Source organism: Pipistrellus hanaki (assembly GCF_964339955.1).
Source record: "Pipistrellus hanaki genome assembly, chromosome: 13".
NCBI lineage: Eukaryota > Metazoa > Chordata > Mammalia > Chiroptera > Vespertilionidae > Pipistrellus > Pipistrellus hanaki.
This window is the reverse complement of record NC_140515.1, coordinates 59,782,194-59,797,698: the sequence shown is the minus strand read 5'-3', so window position 1 is coordinate 59,797,698 and position 15,505 is coordinate 59,782,194. Positions and strand designations below refer to the sequence as shown.

At 64.3% G+C, this 15,505-nt stretch overlaps 1 protein-coding gene across 2 annotated transcripts; it reads left to right on the top strand.

Moving 5' to 3' along the window:
- Nucleotides 1-2,908: 2,908 nt before the first annotated feature.
- On the top strand, nt 2,909-15,327 carry PTPN23 (protein tyrosine phosphatase non-receptor type 23). 2 transcript variants are annotated; one of them, XM_084901599.1, is made up of 24 exons: nt 2,918-3,568; nt 5,818-5,892; nt 7,189-7,316; nt 7,444-7,520; nt 8,085-8,134; nt 8,246-8,377; nt 8,610-8,690; nt 8,763-8,894; nt 8,977-9,024; nt 9,338-9,394; nt 9,502-9,560; nt 9,718-9,797; nt 9,891-10,005; nt 10,080-10,145; nt 10,516-10,661; nt 10,920-11,231; nt 11,302-11,456; nt 11,538-11,689; nt 11,765-11,944; nt 12,031-13,804; nt 13,881-14,065; nt 14,145-14,388; nt 14,459-14,572; nt 14,645-15,327. In XM_084901599.1, exons 1-24 carry the CDS (start codon nt 3,485-3,487, stop codon nt 15,122-15,124), a joined length of 4,926 nt encoding a protein of 1,641 aa, XP_084757725.1. In that variant the 5' UTR covers nt 2,918-3,484; the 3' UTR covers nt 15,125-15,327. The 2 variants fall into 2 exon arrangements, with proteins under 2 accessions (XP_084757724.1, XP_084757725.1); XM_084901598.1 differs by having other exon boundaries at nt 2,909-3,568; nt 14,459-15,327.
- Nucleotides 15,328-15,505: the final 178 nt, after the last annotated feature.

Genomic DNA, 15,505 nt, shown 5'->3' with positions numbered 1-15,505 from the left:
AGAAGGATAGAGAGTCAGAAACATCAATGAGAGAGAAACATCCATCAGCTGGCTCCTGCACACCCCCTACTGGGGATGTGCCCACAACCAAAGTACATGCCCTTGACCAGAACCGAACCCAGGACCCTTCAGTCCGCAGGCCAACACTATCCACTGAGCCACACTGGTGAGGGCTGGGTGAGGATTTTTTGAAAGATTTGCAAATGGACATCAAGCACAAGAAAAATCATATTGCCCGTGCTTGATGTCCATTTGCAAATCTTTCAAAATATCCTCACTCAGCCCTCGCCAGTGTGGCCCAGTGGATAGAGCGTGGCACTGCGGACTGAAGGGTCCCAGGTTTGATCCCAGGTCAGGGCACTTGTCTGGGTTGTGGGCTTGTTCCCCAGCAGAGGGCATGCAGCGGCAGCCAATTGTTTTTTCTCATCAATGTTTCTCTCCCTCTTCCTTCCTCTCTGAAATCAATCAATCAATATATATGTTTTTTTTATTTTTTTTATTTAAAAAACATATATTTTATTGATTTTTTACAGAGAGGAGGAAGGGAGAGAGATAGAGAGCTAGAAACGTTGATGAGAGAGCAACATCGACCAGCCGCCTCTTGCACACCCCCTACCAGGGATGTGCCCGCAACCAATGTACATGCCCCCGACCGGAATCGAACCCGGGACCCTTCAGTCCGCAGACCGACGCTCTACCACTGAGCCAAACCAGTTTCAGCTAAATATATATATATATTTTAAAAGAACTGAGCTCAGGCACAGACCTGGCAAGGGAAGGTGCTGGGAGGGACTGGGCTACCAGCAGGGCGGTGCCCCCTCCGCTCCGCCCCCCCCTGGCTGGCCCCCACCCGCTGAGGGGAGTCTGCTGGGAGCGGGCCTGGCGCCTGGGAGGGGAGGGCAGGATTCCCGCGTCCCGGAGGAGGGTCCCCAAGCCCCGCCCTGCATGTGACCGCCTTGGGGCCGAGATTGGGGCCGGGGGCAGGTGAGGGTCTGGAGGGCACTGGAGGGTGCAGGGAGCAGGGCTGCCCTCAGGGGACCGTCCGGCCACAGGCTTTGCCGGTGGACCTGCCGCGTCCCAGGCTCCCGCGCCTCCCGAGCAGGTGGAAGCAGAAAGCGCTCCCCGGGCGGCGGCAGCTGTGCAGAGGGAAGCCGCGGCCCTTGGGCGGGCTCCGGCCTGGCCTGGCGGGGCCTCAGCTTGCCTCAGCCCTTGCCCAAGTCGGTGGAGAAAGGGCTGTGGCCCCATCGCCCGTGGGGACACACACAGCTGCAACCCCGGCAGTGTGGACACAGGTGCGCCACACCGGCATCTGCCAGGCCGCCCCGCTCCGCCGAGTGTGGGGGGCTGATGGAGAGGAGAACTGATTTGGCTGAATGGGTGTTTGCTGCCCCCTGGTGACGGGTGTACACCTCCCCATTACTCCAAGTCTGTTTCCCCGAACTCCCAGCCCTGGCCTGGGGAGGAAACACCTTACGGGACTCCCCGCTGTGGCCCCTCCCCGGCCCATCCTCACCCCTTCCCCTCTGCACTCCAGGCCCTCCCCACAGGGCCTCTCACACCAGGTGACTCGGACCCTGTGATGTGGCCCCTCCCCACTTCTCCCAAATTCCTGTGAAGTCCCAGCCCCAGGACCTCAGAATGGGACTCCGTGTGGATACTCTTTTAAAAAAATTCTTTAGCCGAAACCGGTTTGGCTCAGCGGTAGAGCGTCGGTCTGCGGACTGAAAGGTCCCGGGTTTGATTCCGGTCAAGGGCATGTACGTCGGTTGCAGGCACATCCCCGGTAGGGGGTGTGCAAGAGGCAGCTGGTCGATGTTTCTCTCTCATCGATGTTTCTAGCTCTCTATCTCTCTCCCTTCCTCTGTAAAAAATCAATGAAATATATTTATACATAAATAAAATAAAAGGTAAGCCAAAGCGGGTTTGGCTCAGTGGTAGAGTGTCGGTCTGCGGACTGAAAGGTCCCAAGTTCGATTCCGGTCAAGGGCATGTACATTGGTTGCAGGCACATCCCGGGTAGGGGGTGTGCAAGAGGCAGCTGGTCGATGTTTCTAGCTCTCTCTCTCTCTCTCTCCCTTCCTCTCTGTAAAAAAAATCAATAAAATGTATTAAAAAAATAAAAGGTAAAAAAAAATTCTTTATTGTTGAAAATATTATGTACACCCCCCCCCCTCTTCTAGCCCGCCCCGGTCCCAGGACTTCACCACCCTATTGTCTGTGGCCTGGAGAGCATTACCCTAAGTGAATAAGCCATCAGAGAGACATGCTCTCACTCATAGGTGGAATCTCATGAATTAAATAAACGGATGAACGAGTGGGTCAGGAGACATGGACAGACTGAGGAAGCTCAGAGGGAAGGCAGGGAGGGAGGGAAGTGACCAACCGGAGACCTCGGTGCATGTCTGCGTCACCCCTGAGACAGACCCTTAGAGAGGTGCCTATGTGAGCAGGTCTCACTGGTGTCCTCACAGGGAGATTATTGGGACACAGACACGCCGAGAAGGACCGCCATGTGACGACGCAGGCAGAGGTTCCCCTACCAGCCACGGAGCCGGGCCTCGGGAGCCCAGCTTGTGACACCTTGACCTCCGGTGTGGCCTCCAGAAGGGCGAGGAAAGTATTTTCTGCTGCTTAAGCCGGCCGGGCAGCCGGTGACGCATTGCTATGGCAGCCCTAGCCCTTAACGTCCAGGGTCCTCACAGGCATGTTCTGTGCAGTCCACCCCCCGGAGCGCCGTGAGGGCTGAGGGGTCCCATTCTATAAAAGGGGAAGGACAGCTGCCCCAACAAGCTCAGGAGGTAGGACCATCCAGGCTCCTCCCATCCGGAGACAGGCCAGGCCCCCCTTTGCGCCCGCAGTCTCCGCCCACCCCACCTGGACCGCCAGCCTCTATGGGTCCTCCCAGATTGCAAGATCAAGGAGGGCCTCCTCCTCCCCCCCCCCCCCTTCCTTCCTGACGGCTCCAGTCCACACTGACCAGCAACTGCTTAATTCCCGTCTCTTGCTGACCTCATGCTCGGGCCTGGGCTCTGTATCCCGTGGCCAAACTGCTTCCCGGGCCCCACGTCCCAAATCTCGCCTTTCCTCGCTCAGCAGTGCTACCTATGGTCCCCCACTCGCTACCGGCTGGCTCCGGTCCCGGCAGCTAGGCCGAGGTTCGGCATGCGGGTCTGCATGGCCCAGAAGAAACCAGCTTGCGCCCTCCGAGCAGCTAAGGGAGGAAGACTACTACTCCCAGAAGCCCTTTCGCGTCGGGCCGGAGATTCGCAAGCCTCTTCGCCCTCTTCTCGGAGGAGACTGAACTGCGCATGTGCGCAAGGCTGCGCGGGCCGGGCGGGGACTACATCTCCCAGAAGGCCGTGCGGGCTGTTCTTCCGCCGCGTGACGCCCGCCTTCCGGCGCGGAGGGGCGGGGCAGTGCGCGCGGCTGAGCCAGCAGCTGGAGGGCCGAGGGGAGCGGCCGGTGGCGCGGGGCTCCGTCCGCCATGGAGGCCGTGCCCCGCATGCCCATGATCTGGCTGGACCTGAAGGAGGCCGGCGACTTCCTCTTCCAGGCGGCCGTGAAGAAGGTGAGCGCCGCTCTCCCCTCCCGCTCCTTCCGCGTCTCCGCCGCCGGCCCGCGCGTGACGCCCCTGCGCGCCGTCCCCTCCTCAGGCCCCGCGAGGGAGGCCCGCGGCCGGCCCGGCCTCCGCCTCCGCCTCCGCCTCCGCGCCGGGCGGCACCGCGGCGTCGTGGGAGCCGCGGCCTGACTTCGGTCCGGGCCGCCCGGGGCGCCCTCCACGCCGGACCCGCCCGGGGAGCCGGTGGGGCGGGGCGCGGGCCTCCGTGATGTGAGACGGCCCTGGGGCTCCGGGCCTCGGGGCACTTCTGTCCGCTCTTCCCGGGGGAGCCCGGCCCGGAGCCCCCGGACCGCACCGCACCGCACGGCTCCGGGTCCCTCGGGCGGGCGCCTCTTTGCCGGCCGCCCCCGGGGCCCAGCAGCGGGAGCTGCGGCGGGGCCCGCGCTCCATGGTGGACCCGGTAGGAGGACGCGGGCGTGGCTGGCGCGGATGGAGGCGGGGGCCTCCGTGACCCCAAGATCGGGGGCAAAAGTCGCCTGGGAGCCCCTGCGACGGCTGCCGTGCGAAGGGCCGCCGGGCTTCCTGCGCGTCTGCAGGAGTGAGGACCAGCGCCATCCTCCTCCTCAGCTGTGTTTACAAAAGCAGTGGCCGAAGGAAGAAAAACGGTGACCCTCAGGAGGCCGGTGCCCGCAGGAGGCCCGGCGGCCCGGGTGGCTCAGGGCTGAGCATCGACCTAGGAACCAGAAGGTCAGGGTTCGATTCCCCGTCAGGGCACAGACCCTGGTGGCAGGCTGCGTCCCCACTGGGGGGCGTGCAGGGTCCCTGATTCTCTCTGATAGATGTTTCTCTCCCTCTCCCTTCCTCTCCGAAATCAATAAAAAGTATATTTCAAAGAAAGAAAGAAAATGGGCTTGGGAGTAGTTTCCTCTCCACTCTGCCCTGCGTTCCTTCAGACACGCCAGCTGTGTTCTCTGGAGCCCATCGGTGAACCTCGGCCTTTTCCTCACTGTGAAAACCAGAAAATGCACCTAAAATTCCACGGCTTTCCCAGACTTTGGCCACTTCTCCACCTGCTCTGTCGCACGCCTACAGTTCCTTCCCTTGTCCGAACCCCTCGCTTTTCACCTCTTCCTGTGACCGGTGTCTGTGCTGCTCTGTGACCGGAGGCCTCTCCTGCCTTCGCAGCCTCGTGGGCCCCTCTCCCTGGCGGGCACCCGGGGAAGGTGGCCGCCTGAGATGCTGGCTCACTCCGCTCAGACCCAGGGGGAGCATCCCGGCTCAGAAGCGCCGGGAGAGGCCTGTCAGAAGTCAGCCTCGAGCTCACGGTGGCGACACGGTGTCCTGTGAGCAGTGGCTTCCCGGAGAACCCGGCCTCCGAGAAGAGCTGCTCAGGAGCCATTTCGCCTGCCGTGGCATCAGCCGCTCAGGAGGCAGGTTCCTGTGCATCTGCTCTAAGAGTTTTTAAATGTTTCTATTGATTTCAGAGAGGAAGGGAGAGGGAGAGAGACAAACATCAGTGATGAGAGAGAGCCATGGATCAGCTGCCTCCTGCACGCCCCCACTGGGGATCGAGCCCGCAACCCAGGCCTATGCCCTGACCAAATCTACCCCCTGATTGGTTCTGATTGGTTCTGGCCGTGCCTCCAGGCCGGTGGGTGGGGTCACCTCCGAGGCAGGCAGTTGTGGTGGTTGGGCAGGCCTGCCAGCTCCCTCTGGTGTGAGCCCCGACCTTCCCTTTGCCCTCTGTCTGGTCATTCCTGCCGCCCAGCCATGGGCCTTTCCTCACCGACAGGGACGCTGCAGACCTCTCTCGGTGGTGCCTTCCCAGCCGGGACCGTGGGCGCGGAAGAGGCTTTGCACGCCCACTCTACATTTACTGTGGGTTAGGGTTATGGTTGGGACAGAGCACAGCAGGGTCCCATCCTAAGGAGACTTGGCTTGTGGCCTGCTTGGGGATGCTCCTTAGGGCCCCCTGAGCTGGCAGAGTCCTGGGCCTCGTAGAGAGGCTGCAGCGGGGTGAGGACTGGCCTGGGGTTCACGCAGGGCCGTCCACTGCTCAGAGGAGGCGGCTGTGGCCCGCCTCTTGGAGCTGCCCCGTGACTGAGCTGGTGGCCCAGGAGTTGAGCTGGTGATGGTTGTGGTGTGGATGGCTCCTGAGCCCTGACGGGATGGTGAGATTGGGGGGCGGGGGCGGGGTGACGGACGGAGAGGGAGCCGGGAGTCTCTGTCCCTGGTTTACATTCCCCTCCTTTCTCCAGTTTGTCCTGAAGAATTATGGAGAGAACCCGGAAGCCTACAATGAGGAGCTGAAGAAGCTGGAGCTGCTCCGACAGGTAGGAGGAGAGTATTTGTATGAGGTGTGAACGGGATTGGTGTGCGGGGTCCTGGAAGAGTTCTCGCCAGTGGGCCCTCAGTTCTGGGACGGGGACGGGGGGTGGGGGGGTGGGGGGGGGTGCGGTCCTCACACACAGGCAGGCGTGAGGGCATGCCCAGCGGGCGCCTCCCTGCGTGCAGCTGTGTCTCAGAGGGTGTACTGTCTGCTCTGCTGTTTATTTTTCTTCTGAAAATAGGAGTATCTTTATTGCTTATTATAAAAAATTGAAAATGTTCACTATAAATACATAAAGAATTAAACATATCTTTACGTATATCTGCTGTGTATAGAATAAGATAAGTTAAACCCTGTTGCTCAGGGATAGTCACTTAACATTTCCATATGTAACCGTATAGATTTTTTCCCCGCTTTTTTAAGGTATTATATGTGTCCATATCTTACTGTTGCCCCCCTCTCCCCCCCGTATAGATTTTTATCTTTGTCTATATAATGTAGTTGGATATCAATGTCTCCATCTGTTACATAAGTGAAATCATAGGACTCATCTTTATGTACTTTCCCCCCACTGACACAGATGTTCTGGACATTTTAACATATCTTCCGTTTTTCTGGCTGAGGAGCATTCTCTTGTGTGGGTAGCCTTGACATAACTTACTTAAAAATAATTCTCTTTTTCCTCCACCTACCAACAGCTGCTTTATATTATTCTGTTACAGTTTACAGTCAATGTTTTGTATTAGTTTCAGGTGTACAGTATAATGGTTTGATAATCATATACTTTATAAAGCATTCCCAGTACCCGCCTGACACTGCTAATGTATACATAGTTATTACAATCTTATTGACTATATCCTTACGCTGTACTTCAGCCCCCCACACCCCTGTCCCGCAGCCATCCGTCTTGTTCTGTGTCTGCATCTGCTCCGTTTTATTAAGCAGCCTCTTCGCTGGGCGTGTCGGCGGTGCTCAGTCTGACCTGTTAACATGCTGGGCCAGCTGTCCAGCCTGCTCTCTGGATTGCTCTGTGTGTTGTAGGTGCAGAGCTGTGGGTCTCATTCTGAGTATTTCAGAATGTTGGTGCCGGTTGCAAACGGCCTTCCAGACGGTGGGGCTGGTTCTGCCACCACTCTGGCCGGCAGGACGGTGTGTTGGGTGGATGCCATGGGCCCAGCAGTGGGCTTTCCTGGCCCTGGGTGGGCAGCGTCCCGCTCTGACATTTCCTGGGTGTCCGGGAGCAGGCGCCCAGCCTGTCCTGCCCAGAGTGATGGCGGCTGCTCCTCCCATCCGCCCGCAGAACGCCGTCCGGGTCCCGCGCGACTTCGAGGGCTGCAGCGTCCTCCGCAAGTACCTGGGCCAGCTGCACTACCTGCAGAGCCGGGTCCCCATGGGCGCGGGCCAGGAGGCCGCCGTGCCCGTCACCTGGTGAGCGGAGCGCCGGGTGCCGGTGCCCTCCTCCCTTCTCCTGCTGCAGAGGGCCTCCCTCAAACCCGGGGGGGCGCCCGTGGCTGGGCCCTCACCTGCCCTCAGTGACCAGGGGCCATGTCTGCAGGACCGAGATCTTCTCAGGCAAGTCTGTGGCACACGAGGACATCCAGTACGAGCAGGCCTGCATCCTCTACAACCTGGGTGAGCTGCCTCCGCCCGCGCAGGCGACGGGCCATGGGCCGATGCGGAGAAGACTCTCCTCTGCCTCCCCATCTCCGCCAGCCCTCTTTCTGGGCGGCTGGGCGCCACCTGCTGGCAGGGGCTGTGTGGGGCTGCTGCCGCTGGGCTCCGCCGGCAGGGATGGCCGCGATGGCCTCTGCCTGACGGCCCGACCCCCCTTTGGCTTTGGGCTGCGTCAGGCAGAAGGCAAACAAGGTCGGGCTCAGCCGGCTCTGCTCTTCACCTGATGACTCAGCCCCAGCTGGGCTCCAGGGAGAAGCTTCCAGACTGGACTTCTAGGCTAGAGTCTGCCCAGGAACCCCTCCTTCGCCCACCTGCACCCCTGCATGCTGCAGAGCAGGAGACCAGGAGGCTTGGCCAGACGCCTGAGTTTCCCCATTTGCTCAGCTTTGATATCCATGGACACACTGCCCCAGTTCAAACCCCCATTTTCCTGCTCAGGGTGACAACACTGTGCCTTTTGCCTTACTGTTAGCAAGTGCGGGGTGCACCCCCAGACTGACACTGTGTCCTCTGCCTCCCCAGGTGCACTGCACTCCATGCTGGGAGCCATGGACAAGCGGGTGTCTGAAGAGGTGAGCAGGGAGGGCCGGGCAGTGGACCGGACATTGGATGTAACGGGGGGCTGCTGTGTGTCCTCAGACCCCCGATCTGGTTCTGCCCGGCCACCCTCCTCTCCCCCCCAGGGCATGAAGGTCTCCTGCACGCACTTCCAGTGTGCAGCAGGCGCCTTTGCCTACCTGCGGGAGCACTTCCCCCACGCCTACAGCGTCGACATGAGCCGCCAGATCCTCACTCTCAACGTCAACCTCATGCTGGTAAGGAGGCACCCTGGTGGGAACGGAGCTGGATCCAGGGAGGGGACACTTAGGGCTGGACCCTGGACAGGCCAGCAGAAGGCAGTGCAGGCCTTGGCTCTGGTGTGCGAGGCCCGGTGGGTCGGGAGCAGGCTGGGAGCCGGAGGAGAGGGTGTGGAGAGTCCCTGTGGTCTGTCTGCGGGGAGGGCAAGGCCTCGGTGCACCAGGGAGTGGACCTGACCGCTTGCCCCAGGGCCAGGCTCAGGAGTGCCTTCTGGAGAAGTCGATGCTGGACAACAGGAAGAGCTTCCTGGTGGCCCGCATCAGCGCCCAGGTAGGGGCGGGGAGATTGCCCGGGCAGGCCTGGGTGCTCTGCCGACGCCCCCTGACGCCATTGGGCCCCCAGGTGGTAGATTACTACAAGGAGGCCTGCCGGGCCCTGGAGAACCCTGACACCGCCTCCCTGCTGGGCCGGATCCAGAAGGACTGGAAGAAGCTGGTGCAGATGAAGATCTACTACTTCGCGGCTGTGGCTCATGTGAGGGCACCGCGCCCCTGGCTCTGGGCTGGGCCGAGTGCCCCGGCCTGGGAACTAAGTAGCCATGTCTCTCTTCTCCCAGCTGCACATGGGGAAGCAGGCTGAGGAGCAGCAGAAGTTCGGGGAGCAGGTGAGTGAGTGTGAGGACAGCCCTCAGGACTGGCTCCAGCCTTGTTAGTGAGATGCCGGTGGTCCCTTCCCTTCTCTGCCTCTCACCTCCTCATCCCTGAACAAGCCCTGCTGCAGCCCTCTGGGAGGTGTCCCTCTGGCAGCCCTCATCCCTGGAGCCGAGGAGGCACAGCAGACTCCCGCAGAGGGGCTGCCGGCACCCAGCTATCTTGCCTTCTAGTGGGTCATGGGATGGCCAGGCAGGGTCGTTGGGGGCAGGAGGAGGAGACTCCAAGCAGGGAAGGACCAACAGGCTCTGCCCACTGTCCCCTCAGGTCGCATACTTCCAGAGCGCCCTGGACAAGCTCAGTGAAGCCATCAAGCTGGCCAAGGTAGAGCTGAGAAAGGGGCTGCTGCCCCGGCCCCGAGCAGAGGGAGCAGGCCTGCGGGCGGGGGTGCTGGCACGGCCTGGTGACGCTGAGCCCACCCCTGCCCGCAGGGCCAGCCTGACACTGTGCAGGATGCACTGCGCTTTGCTATGGACGTCATTGGAGGAAAGTGAGTCTGTGGGGCTGGGGGTGGCCTGGTCCTTCTCATGAGGAAGGGTGTTGGTCCTCTGCCTGCACCCTTGGGAGGGAGAGAGCCGTGGCCCCATAGAGGCCAGCTCCTGTGCCTGCTGCTCGTCCAAGACTCCCCTCCCTTCCCGGGACCCCAGGTACAACTCTGCCAAGAAGGACAATGACTTCATCTACCACGAGGCTGTCCCGGCCTTGGACACCCTGCAGCCTGTGAAAGGTCTGACGCTGGGGAGGCGGGGGCAGGGCGGAGGTACAGGGCCTAGAACAGACCTGAGGTCTGCACGGCCTGGCCTCCACGTCTCTCTCCCAGGTGCCCCCTTGGTGAAGCCCTTGCCAGTGAACCCCACGGACCCAGCCGTCACAGGCCCTGATATCTTTGCCAAGCTGGTGCCGATGGCTGCCCATGAAGCCTCGTCACTGTACAGGTGGGTGCCCTCCGCACCGGGGGGTGGGATTCTCAAGAGACAGGCTTCCAGCCTCTGCTCTGTCACTTCTGCAGTGAGGAGAAGGCCAAGCTGCTTCGAGAGATCATGGCCAAGATAGAGGACAAGAACGAGGTCCTGGAGTAAGTGTGGGGCTGGCTGGAGGCCTGGGGTCACCCAGACCTGGGTGGGTCCCTGTGCTGCCTGCATTAGGTGATGTAGTAGCGAGATGTTCCCCCGCTCTGTTTCCCCCTCCCCCCAAGATCGTACTTACTAGATTTACCACCTAGGCGAGAGCCCGAGTCTTACGGGGTGTCCATTCTGTCCCAGTGCTGTGCGCAGTGCGGTGGGCACCCTGGGGGCCAGGCCAGGCCTCGGGGTGAGGTCAGGGTGCTGGTCTGCTCTTTGCTAGGGCCTCAGACCTGTCTTCAGTTGTGAGGGACTCACCCTAGTGCACTCCCTGTACCTGTGGGGACTTGGGTCACACCTATCCCCCACCTGGTGTCCCCACAGCCAGTTCATGGATTCAATGCAGCTGGACCCCGAGACCGTGGACAACCTGGACACGTACAACCACATCCCGCCCCAGCTCATGGAGAAGTGTGCAGCCCTCAGCGTCCGGCCCGACACTGTCCGGAACCTCGTCCAGTCCATGCAAGGTGGGCGGGGGGGGCAGGTGAGGGAGGGGTGTCATCTCCGGCGGCCTTCCCCTGCCCTCCCACCCCCCAGGATGGAGGCGCACCTCTCCCAGCACCTGGCACAAATCTCTCCCCCCACCCACACCTGGGTGCTCGCTCAGCACGCATCGGGCTGCACCCAAGCCTTGGCTGAGGGAAGTGCTGTCTCCTGGGGCACAGGCCCGGGTGGTGCCTGGTCTGCCTGCCTCAGAAGCTGTCCCCCTCCCATCACACCCTCAGTGCTGTCCGGTGTGTTCACGGACGTGGAGGCCTCGCTGAAGGACATCCAGGACCTGCTGGAGGAGGATGAGCTGCTAGAGCAGAAGTGGCAGGAGGCAGTGGGCCAGGCAGGGGCCAGCGTGGCCGTTTCCAAGGCGGAGCTGGCCGAGGTGAGGCGGGAATGGGCCAAGTACAAGGAGGTCCACGAGAAGGCCTCCTTCACCAACAGCGAGCTGCACCGCGCCATGAACTTGCACGTGGGCAACCTCCGCCTGCTCAGTGGGCCACTGGACCAGGTCCGGGCCGCCCTGCCCACCCCGGCCCTCACCCCAGGTGAGCCCCCCTCCGGCCCGGGGCGGGGACCGCTGGCGCGCTCTGGCCTCACTGCCCCCTCTGCCCCCAGAGGACCAGGCCGTGCTGCAGACCCTGAAGCGCATCCTGGCCAAGGTGCAGGAGATGCGGGACCAGCGCGTGTCCCTGGAGCAGCAGCTGCGGGAGCTCATCCAGAAGGATGACATCACCGCCTCGCTGGTGACCACGGACCGCTCCGAGATGAAGGTGCGGGGCAGGCGGCGGGCTGGCTGGGGTCCACCCGAGGTGCAAAGCCTTGAGTGTCTGTCCTCACCCCCACGCCCTCAGAAGCTGTTCGAGGAGCAGCTGAAGAAGTACGACCAGCTGAGGGTGTACCTGGAGCAGAACCTGGCCGCCCAGGACAACGTCCTCCGCGCGCTGACCGAGGCCAACGTGCAGTACGCGGCCGTGCGCCGGGCGCTCGGCGAGCTGGACCAGAAGTCAGTGCCCGCCCTGCGCTCCCGCCCCGGGCCGCCTGGCGTGGCTCCGGTGCTCACCGCCGCCCTCTGCCGCAGGTGGAAGGCCACGCTGCAGAGCCTGGTGGCCTCGTACGAGGCCTACGAGGACCTGATGAAGAAGTCCCAGGAGGGCCAGGACTTCTACGCGGACCTCGAGAGCAAGGTGGCGGCCCTCCTGGAGCGGGCCCAGGCCGCCTGCCAGGCCCGCGAGGCTGCCCGCCAGCAGCTCCTGGACAGGTGGGTGCGGCCCCGGGACCGCAGGGCGCTGCGGCCAGGCCCTGGCTGGGCTCCTAGGGCTGGTTCCTTCTTGCCTCGTCCCGCAGGGAGCTGAAGAAGAAGCCACCCCCACGGCCCACAGCTCCGAAGCCGCTGCTGCCCCGCAGGGAGGAGGGCGAGGCTGGCGAGCTGGGGGACCCGCCCGAGGAGCTGCGCAGCCTGCCCGACGCCTTCCTGGGAGCCGCTGCCGCGCTCCGCTTCGCCCCGGGCCCCTTCCCCGGCGCGGGGGGCCCGGGGCCCCACTATCTCCCGGGCCCCCCGCCCCCAGGCAGCTACTCGGGGCCCCCCCAGGTGATGCAGCCCAGGGGCCCCCAGGCCCCAGGCCCCCCCGCGATGGCCATGGCGCCCGGGCCCGCGGTCTACGGGGCGCCCGTCTACCCCCCAGAGCTGGGCCTCGCGCCCCGCTCCTCCCCGCAGCACGGCATGGTGGCCGCTGCCTACGGGGCCGTGGGCCCGCACCCCCCGGCTGCCGGCCTGCCCTCCGCCCCCCCTCCCCAGTTCTCCGGCCCCGAGCTGGCCATGGGGGTCCGGCCAGCCACCACCACAGTGGACAGTGTCCAGGCGCCCATCTCCAGCCACACAGCACCCCGGCCAAGCCCCACCCCTGCCCCTCCCCAACCCTGCTTCCCAGTACCCCCACCCCAGCCACTGTCCATGCCCTACACCTATCCCCTGGGGCCTAAGCAGCCCCTCACAGCACCCCCAGCCCAGCACCACTTTCCTCCCGCAATCCCCACGGGGTTTCCAGCCCCGAGGATAGGGCCCCAGCCCCAGCTTCATCCCGCACGGGCGGCCTTTGGGCCCCAGCCCCCCCAGCAGCCCCCCCAGCATCCCCCCCAGCAGCTCGCCCAGCAGCCCCTGCCCCTCCAGCACCCCCACCTCTTCCCATCCCAGGCTCCAGGGCTCATGACTCCCCTGCCCCCCTACCCCTTCGCCCCTCAGCCTGGTGTCCTGGGGCAGCCCCCACCACCTCTACACTCCCAGCTCTACCCAGCCCCCTCTCAGGACCCCCTGCCCCCTCACTCGGGGGCTCTGCCTTTCTCCAGCCCTGGGCCCCCGCAGCCGCCTCATCCCGCCCTGGCCTATGGTCCTGCCCCTTCCCCCCGGCCCCTGGGCCCCCAGGCAGCCCCTCTCTCCATTCAAGGACCCTCACCTGCCAGCCAGGCCACCCCTAGCCCCCACCTGGTGCCTTCACCTGCCCCTTCCCCGGGGCCTGGCCCGGTACCTGCTCGGCCCCCTGCCGCAGAGCCGCCCCCATGCCCGCGCCGGGGCCCTGCGGCCGCAGACCTGCTCTCCTCCAGCCCCGAGAGCCAGCATGGCGGCACCCAGCCTCCCGGGGGCGGGCAGCCCCTGCTGCAGCCGACCAAGGTGGACGCGGCCGAGGGCCGGCGGCCACAGGCCCTGCGGCTGATCGAGCGGGACCCCTACGAGCGCCCCGAGAGGCTGCAGCAGCTGCAGCAGGAGCTGGAGGCCTTCCGGGGCCAGCTGGGCGATGCCGGGGCCCTGGACGCCGTGTGGCGGGAGCTGCAGGATGCGCAGGAACAGGACGCCCGCGGCCGCTCCATCGCCATCGCCCGCTGCTACTCGCTGAAGAACCGGCACCAGGACGTCATGCCCTACGACAGCAACCGCGTGGTGCTGCGCTCGGGCAAGGACGACTACATCAACGCCAGCCGCGTGGAGGGCCTCTCCCCGTACTGCCCACCCCTGGTGGCCACCCAGGCCCCGCTGCCCGGCACCGCGGCCGACTTCTGGCTCATGGTGCACGAGCAGAAGGTGTCCGTCATCGTCATGCTGGTGTCGGAGGCGGAGATGGAGAAGGTGAGGCGCCGTGGGTGGGTGCCCAGCAGGGATCCTGGGAAAGCATCGCCAGCTAACCGCCCTCTTTGCCCCTCAGCAAAAGGTGGCACGCTACTTCCCCACCGAGAGGGGCCAGCCCATGGTGCACGGCGCCCTGAGCCTGGCGCTGAGCAGCGTCCGCACCACCGAGACGCACGTGGAGCGGGTGCTGAGCCTGCAGTTCCGGGACCAGAGCCTCAAGCGTTCCCTGGTGCACCTGCACTTCCCCACCTGGCCGGAGCTGTGCGTCTGCGCCGGGGGTGGGCGCTCGGGAGGGTGGCGCGGCTCCCTCAGGTGTGACTGGCCCTCCCCTCCCCCGCAGAGGCCTTCCCGACAGCCCCAGCAACCTGCTGCGCTTCATCCAGGAGGTGCACGCCCACTGCCTGCACCAGCGGCCCCTGCACACGCCCGTCGTCGTGCACTGCAGCTCCGGGGTGGGCCGCACGGGGGCCTTCGCGCTGCTCTACGCGGCTGTGCAGGAGGTGGAGGCGGGCAACGGGCTCCCCGCGCTGCCCCAGCTGGTGCGGCGCATGCGGCAGCAGAGGAAGCACATGCTGCAGGAGAAGGTGAGGCTCGGGCGGGACAGGCTGTCCGCCCTGAGGGCCGGCCCCCGCTGACCAGGCCTGTGCCCTGCAGCTGCACCTCCGGTTCTGCCACGAGGCGGTGGTGAGACACGTGGAGCAGGTGCTGCAGCGCCACGGCGTGCCCCCGCCCTGCAGGCCCCCGCCCGGCACAGGCGGCAGCCAGAAGGTGAGGCAGGAACCCCAGCTGGGACAGGGACCGCGCAGCCTGGGGCCCGTGCTCACCCGCCTCTCCTCTCAGAACCACCTCCCTCAGGACTCCCAGGACCTGGTCCTCGGCGGGGACGTGCCCATCAGCTCCATCCAGGCCACCATCGCCAAGCTCAGCATCCGGCCCGCTGGGGCCCTGGATCCCCCAGGCGCCTGCCCGCCGGGCCCTGTGGAGCCCCCGGGCCTGCCGCCAGCCAGTCTTCCAGAGTCCACCCAGCTCCCCTCCTCCTCGCCACCCCCCCTCCCTTCGCCCCTGCCCGAGACACCCCAGCCGGAGGAGCAGCAGCCCGTCCCCGAGGGCCCGAGCCCGGGGCCCTCCTCCTCCTCGCTGGAGCTGCTGGCCTCCCTCACCCCCGAGGCCTTCTCCCTGGACAGCTCCTTGCGGGGAAAGCCGAGGATGAGCAAGCAGAACTTCCTGCACGCCCACAACGGGCAGGGGCTGCGCGCTGCCCAGCCCACCGACGACCCCCTCAGCCTCCTGGACCCTCTCTGGACCCTCAACAAGACCTGAGCAGGCTCCGCCCTCGTCCTCACACTACATCTCGCCCGCCGCCTGCGCCCAGCAGGGCCTCGTGAGGTGGCCCGCCTCTCCCTCCTGTTGCTGCCTTCGGCCCTTCCTGGTCTAGCCCACACCCCTGTGGGGTGCACACGTGTCGCCGGCCTTAGGACCTGTTTTTCCAGCTCTTTGCTACTTAATAAACCAACCTGTCTGTGGCCAGTGTCTGCCCCTTGCTGACACCATCCGTGGCCTTGGGTGGGTGGTGGGTGAGCTGGGAGCCACCTCGGGAGGGCTACGGAGCCCCCCCCCCCCATGATTGTCCCCTCTGCTCCTTGTATGGCTCCTGCCTGGAGCCGCTGAGCTGGAGGGGGCGGGAAGAGGGTCTCATGGAGG